General features: G+C 36.5%; 1 protein-coding gene across 1 annotated transcript in view; it reads right to left on the reverse strand.

Annotated features, from left to right (window-relative positions):
- Smp_198560 (putative neutral sphingomyelinase) overlaps positions 1 to 7,616 on the reverse strand; it is a gene marked incomplete at both ends in the record, with an annotated part of 10,632 nt that extends 3,016 nt beyond the window's left edge. Inside the window, one exon of the mRNA XM_018790245.1 lies at positions 7,559 to 7,616. Within this exon, the coding sequence (XP_018655607.1) occupies positions 7,559 to 7,616 (58 nt within the window). The remainder of the gene's footprint in view (positions 1 to 7,558) is intronic.
- Between the last annotated feature and the right edge of the window lie 363 nt (positions 7,617 to 7,979).

Consider the following 7,979-nt stretch of genomic DNA (forward strand, 5'->3'; position numbering starts at 1 on the left):
AAGGCTATATCGAGGCAATACACACAGTATGCACATATGCCAATTAGAGACTGACCAGTTGCAGTCCTAACACATCGTTGGGAAGATTCAAACAAACAATACTAAATGAGTTTAAACTTCACCCCATTGTACGAGCAAGTGGCTATCAAGACTCAGTGGCCGAGTGGATAACGCGATGGTGTTTGAAGTGAAAGGTACTGGGTTCGAGTCCCATAGTGAACATCAACTCTGAGATGCAGGTACATCCAGCTGACGAGTCCCAAATAGAACGAAACGCGGGTCAAACTGGATTCCACTGCTAACCACTATCCAACTTTGCTTATAAATAGTATATATTGCTAGTCACGAATGGAATATGTGGCAGAAGAAGGTTGAGAAGATCGAGGAGGAAAGAACAGGAACAGAAAGCAATTGATATGAAAATGCAGGAACAGTGAAGTCTGAGACAATTAATAAGGTACTGGAGTATGGTTTTTCCATTTTATCAAGTACCCCTGTAATTTTGTGCGAAATATAATCTATTATCCTCACGTGTGTTCATGTTCACTGCAGTCCGGATAAATGAGATAAAAAAACACACCAGTGTATGCCGTTCATTAATAATCTAAAGGATAGACTCTCTCTTTGACCAGCTTCATTTGCATTGAATAATTTACTTCTTATATGGAATCAGGTACATAGGTCATTCGATAAGGATTTTTATGGAGAAGAATTCAAGAACTATTTACAGAACCAGTTTTTTTTAAATTTTAAATAAGGGTATGCAAATCAAGAGTTAGATAGGGTGATAATGAAAATAAAGGGGAATTCAGGTATAAGAGTCTATGATATACATACTTGTAGCATGTATAACACAATCGTAGACCATGGTAAACATAGAGACGGAACATACCTTTTTTGAAATATAGAAGTTCGGTTTCTTGGAGTTGGTTCCGATGGCTTCAGCAATATGGTGAAGCTATAACCTGATTGCTTAGATAGATTATTCAGGACCTGATATAAAACCGAAAACTCTTCATTCGTTTGAATATGATGGGCAGTATTTACCAGATAAGAAAGACTGCCCATTTCAATTGATTACATGATTCCTTTTTTGAATCTTAACCAGTGTGTGTTCATAAGTTCCGAAAGATAGGGCACTCTGAGTACTTCACCTTAAGATGAGATTTTCCGCTCCTTCCTCAAGTGACCTTTCAACTTTTTAAATGATTCATTTCGGACATATCTAAGCTGTGACCGATGAAGAAGTTTATTGGTACTATGTGGTCAGTCTGTTTGGTATATAAACTCAGTATGTTTGAGAATAATGATTCATATTGCAGAGACTGTTATTGGTGTTCTGGACTTAACTGGCTGGGCTAGACAGAAGCAGGACCGGTTAACACTCTAGACTGCTTGTACGGTTTTCGTATGTCACTGTTCCAATCGATAATTCGCTGCTCTCTGATTGGAGGTCTCATCAAGTCACACATTAACTGGGCATCCACTCGGCTACAAGTTATAACAACCATCCAGTTCAGTTTGAGTAGTCAATTAGTTTTCATGAACAAATCTGTAGCCCAGCCGCTAATCTCATAAACCTGTCCCCAATTTAGTATATAAAATTGAAACATTCATAACTGTATCTATTGTATTCCTTTTTATTTTGCCAAATTGATCCAAACTTCTTTTTTATAGATACGTAGAAGAGATTATCACGTACTAGCTTGTATATTCTTTAACTATATTCGTATCCTTTATGATTGCAACTGAACTGTTACCATGGCAATCTTTAATTTATTCTAATCTAATAAGGTTACCTTCAAAAAAAACATTCACTGTTCAAAATTTATTTGATAGTTTATAACAATAATAATATTCTTTTTCAATAAGTTAACAGTACAATCTCTCATGTGATAAATTCACGTTTTTATTTCTGAAATTGGTAATAAGTGTATCAAGTAAATGGAACCATAAATTCACTTGGTATTGTTTACTCGAATCTTCCGATCGATGTTTAGGGTTGCAATAGATCAGTAACTAAGTAGATAATGTGATGGTGTTTGAAGTGAATAGTACTGGGTTCCAGTCCCAAAGTGAACATCAACTCTGAGATACAGTTACATCCAGCTGGCGAGTCCAAAATAGGATGAAACACGCGTCCTTGATTCCACAGATAACCACTATCCATCTTTGCTTGTAAATGGTACTAAAGATACTACAGGTATTATATTTTGACAACACTTTACCAGTAACACCCTCTATAATTGAATCGCATCCACCCAGTGAAATCAAAAGTCAGAAGCGAGGAGGTTGGAAGATATATTTGATAGGCTATCAATATATCGAGGAGTGACTGATCTAAACTGGATAGTGATCGCAGGAGACGTTGAGCACGGCGTTACCACTCGTGATCTGGTGCAGATGCATGACCGACCGCCTTCAGCTAAATGAGTCCATTAAAACTAATGTAGTCATCATCCAATGTCAAAACTTTGTCAACCAGCATCAGTCTGAAGTATTCAGGAAGGAACTAAACTCCTGCTGTACTGAGATGCTTACGTTGACTTATCGATGAATGATAACCAGTTACATACTCGTCAATTCCTTAATGATGACTGAATTCTATCGGTTAAATTATAATATGGCTTCCATTCTAGGTGACTTAACATCACCTACATTATCTCTCTATTTTAAGCTTAAAAGATGGGATTAATTAGTATAAAATTCACTTTGACATAGGCTTCATGCTAGTTAGGAATTATCAACAAGGTTTGCTTACAGTCTTGAAGGAACTGATATTCCGTGTGGAATAGTCTGAGACATTACTACTGAGCTTTCTGGGCCCTCTGACTGACTTATTATAGTAAATCGCATATTGCTTTTACTATTTTGTAGCTAATAAATAGTATAAAACTGATATTTCTGATCGATATGCTTCACTGTCAATAACTGTGAAATCTACTTCACGAGTTTTATCTCATGAATATATATAAACGTTAGTTGGTTGGTTGGAAATAGTCGATATGAAGATCTAAACCAAAGTTTCTTGCTAGATGGAATTTGTCAGCAAGGTATACCTGGGATATCGAGGGAACTTATACTCCTCGTTGGATTCGAACCAGTGTCAACTAGCTTTGAATTCTGAGACACTACCACTGAGCTATTCAGTCCACGATTAACCTCCTGTAGGATTAAGATGTTTATATGAATACTGTATGTATGTATGTACAAACATTTAGACAGAAGGATTTCCTATTCGCTATCATGTTATTTACCTGTTCTAAGTTTTCTTATTCCTCTCCGAGTCCTACGAATCTCAGTTCCCCTCTGTTTTGAGTTCAGTTTATCACAGTTATAATGGCATCAAAATACAAGTAGAATGTAATATTTCGGATAAAGCAATCATCAGCCTCTACATAGTTACTACCGGTCGCAAGCCCAGGTAAAAAAAGAGGGTTGGGAATAGGTTTAGAATGTCACCTAGTAAAAAGCAACCGCGCAACAAAAATGTCAACCGAAAAAATTCATCCAAATCATAAAAATTCTGCCTTGAGGATCAAAGGGTCTTCATACGGAAAAACTATGACAACTCATGATGAAACTAGAGATTATTTAGAGGCTGAGGAACTGATGACCCTTTTAAGAACTTGAGCAACAATTAATACAATCGCATGAAATTTCCAGACAAATAACCAAGGAAATGATAAGATACAAGATAAATCCTGTTGGAATGAGTGGATATTATTGGATTCAAGCCGGTCATAGAGTGTAGCAATGATGCTATCCAAGAAGCACTGCCTGGACGAAAAAGTCGGCATGCGCAACATCGGGTATGAAGGCATCATGAGGCAAAAATGAATGAAAGAAATGAGTGATAATGTCGAGAGAAAGGTAAGTCTGCTTGCTTTCACCAACATGGTTATATATGTCACCATTTTCCCACAAAAGCACACACACAAAGCTGCATGGGTCTCGCTTGACCCGGCTACAGAGAACCAGATTAATGACATCATGATGAATAAAAACAGCGGAATGTCCACAGAAGGCATGAGAACATGAAGAGGAGCGAAAGAAGCCCTAGATAATTGATCAGGTAGCACTGTAAAAGTATGATTAAACCTACATTCGAGACGCTAACAGACTCAGAGAGTTCAAAGAAACTCTCAACAAGTTCCCAGACTCGCATGATCTACCCAAAGAAGAGGAGACCACTATGGAGAACACTTGGAAAAGAATTGAAGAATTAACGATTCTAACATGACATGAAGTGGTGACCTCCAAGTAGTACAAACATAAAGAGTGGGTCTCTATAGATAGTCTGTTCAGAATTGAGGAAAAACACAACAAAAAACAGTAATCTACAACTGCCGAATAAGAGCAGAGAAAGACAAAACATATACTGAGTATACGGAAACAAACAAATGAGTGAAAAAATGCATCAGAGTTGATAAGTAGAAATATATGCGAGCTCTAGCAACGACAGTACGAAAAGCGGTAACATAAGGAGATGTAAAAGAAATGTGTGATACAAAGAAGAAGCTAGAAGGCAAATATAACAAACCAGCGAGACTAGTCAAGAACAAAGAAGCAATAACAATCACTGAGGATGAAGAGCAGTGGACCCAGTGGGTAGAACACTCTGAAGTGCCCTTGTATAGATCAGTCCCACTAAATCCAACCAACATCGAGGCAGCACACACAGTCCTCTCTATAGGAGATAAACCACCAACAGTGAAAGAAATCGGTAAGGGTATCGGATAAATGCGACATGGTAACGCAGCAGGACCAGACAGCATACAAACTGAAACTCTGAAGTTAGGTATGAGGGTAACTACAAAGATGTTCCACGTTCTAATCATAATGATTTGAGAGTGAGGAAAAGTACTCAAGAACTGGAATATGGGATATTTCATCAATTTACTAGAGAAAGATGATCTTAGTAAGTGTGAGAACTACAGATGAATGAAGCGTCTGTCAGTACTAGCGAAACTTTTCGATAGAGTGTTACTTAACTGCGTAAAAGATTCAGTAGATTCCAAACTTAAAAATCAATAAACTGGCTTTCGTCAGGATAGATTATGTATCGACCAAATAGCAATAATGTACATCATTATTGAATAATGGATCGAAGAGAACTCATCACTCTAAATTAACTCTCTTGATCATAAGGATGAATTGAATAGTGCGAATTAGAGAACCTTGAGAAATCTTCGAGACTATAAAGTATCTGAGAAGATAACCACCATCTTGCACGAATCTGAAGAGAGACTCAATTGAAAAGTCGTGCATGAAGTACAACTAACAGATGCATTTCAAATGAAGACTGATGTTAGACAGGACTGCATTCTCTCTCTTTTACTCTTTCAAATTCATAAGATGTTCGTTCTCCGATGAATTATCATTGACCACAAGTGGATGTGAAATGGTTAGACATCAAAACTCGATTCATCATTATCTAAGAACGAAGTGTCATAAAGAAATTATTGTTTCATACAACTGACAAATAGTAAAATCTGTGTCCGATCTCATGTAATTAGCTTAATAACATTCCTTAGTATTATCAATATTCAATGAACACTTGGATGGAAATCTGTGATAAAGTGGTTGAAACTCAACTACCAGTAGTCGACATTCTGTCATTCTCAATGTTCGTCAATGTGATAACCATTCAAATATAATTCATCTTACTGAATAGTGCTTTTTGTATTACATAATTCCATTGATCATTGATGCACAAGTTTAACACAGAACAAGTATGAAAACGTCTTTCCATCTGTAATATGTTAGACTACAATATCCTATTCAACACATCATCACTACATTAATCATTCAGGGAGACTGGTACTTTAATAGTAATCTAGTTGTATTTGTTTATCTCCACCATCACATACAACAGAGTCACCATGCAGACCACCTACAATCACTCGATAATGAATAGAATGGTCGATTAGGTAACTTTTAATTAATCACTAACTAACTAACCAAGTGATTTGAATTGAGACAATGGGTTTTGACACATTACCTGTTGACTGAATTGTCGATGCAATACGTTTACATTATCCCTCTCTACGATGGTCCACACAATGTTTCAATCAGATTGAGTAGGCAATTGAACGAAAGTGTTTGGTCTCGAATTCACAACAGTTCAAGACTTCCAAATGTCAATATCAACTAGAAATCTCTTCGATCGTTTTGCATCACTTCTAAATAATTGGCATCTGTCTACCTTCAAGCTGATCTAATGATTAGTTCGACTGAACAGATAACGCTAAAACGATTTATTCCATGTATTCTAATCAGTTGCAGATACAAATATAATCAGTCAGATATTGACGTGACAGACAGTCATTAACCTTAATAATCATGTCTCAATTGAATACACAATGAGTGACAGACAAACCTGGCTGCTTTCATTCTCTCTCAACACTTGAACACATCTATGTTTCTATTACTAACTTATACACTGACACGTTATTTTGATCGATAAGCAACCTTTTATTCTAGTCAGTGATCTCGTCTTCATATTAGCCTACTCATTGAGTCAATAATTCAATAATTTGGTCTTGTGAATATCCAACACTAGGTCATATCGCGTCGTCACACAACACTAGTCGATCGGACTTCTATTCATTCATCTCGACAATTCAAAGCAACCATCACTCACTAAGTGCATCCCCATAACAGATACACAATGATTCCAAGTGACTCCCTTGTTTAAACAACATTACAAATCAATCTGTGGTTCTTATTCTCCCCATATCTATACATTCTTCGTGTTTTGTAATGTATTTGTGAAAAACAACGATTGATACTACTCATGATACAGATTTATTCTAATTTGTGAAATCATCAGAATTACGGAGGCAACATACTGTTGAAAGCAATGAAAGTGAGATGGAACAGATGAATGAAGGTCAACGCACAACGATCTATGCATCAATTATTCAAATGACCAACATTCATCTGTTAAGACCACTAAAGTCAAAATAGATAAACACACAATTATGTAATTTGCCCATGTTCGTGTCATCATTATGAGTATCATTGTCGATTGGATATCATTTCACCATCTCAAAACTAGAATAGTACACTGTGCTTCGAGTGTTCAAAGAAACATGAAACATAACACTGATCGATAATATCCTGGTGAATAAGTGGGATATTCATCTTAATCGAACATTGAATGTCCAATAAAACTTCATTTCAGTGATCTTCTCCATTACAATTTTTATATATAAATATCATATTTAAATTAGGAAAAACTACACACAATAACAGAGTTGGATAGAGAATGCTGGTGAGCGGCCTATGCTCCTCGATGAGGGGTAACAGGAGTAAGTAAGTAAAGCAAAATACACACAATAAAACAATCATTGGATATCTAACAACACACCTTGCACATTGAATACTGTCAATTGTACAATACAATACAGGTTATTTATTACCCAAGCTCAATTAGTCACAAAAGAATATAGAGTGATAATAAGAGATAAATGAGAAAGTATAAGACAATTGTTTGAATGTTTCAAAACAAAATAAACGAACTGGTCATTGGTTTACCGATGTGCCAACCGACTTTCTCGAATTGTTCTCGTTGTTGTAGTAGTTCGAACAGTAACACATTTTGACGACATAATTGCCAATATAGCCACTTGTGTTGCTAGTACAGCTCCAGTCACTGCGAAGAAGTATGACCAATGATGTCCAACTAATGATGTGTACACTAAGACACCGATCAAGAGAGCTGCAGCACCCAAGTATAATATGATGAAACGTACAGTTGTATAAGCAGCACGTGAGGCGAATACATCTGAACACAATGCAACTGCATCCAGTAAGATGATGATTAATAGGCATACAGTGCCTAAAATGATTAGACCAGCAACAGCTGATACAGTCTCCTTGTAAGTAGTATTCTGACATGATGAGAATAAATTTCCACAATCCCAAAAGTTTGTTATCAGGGATGCCATACTCAAACCCACTGCTAAGCATAA

The sequence above is a fragment of the Schistosoma mansoni genome, chromosome W, assembly GCF_000237925.1.
Source record: "Schistosoma mansoni strain Puerto Rico chromosome W, complete genome".
Classification (NCBI taxonomy): Eukaryota; Metazoa; Platyhelminthes; class Trematoda; order Strigeidida; family Schistosomatidae; genus Schistosoma; species Schistosoma mansoni.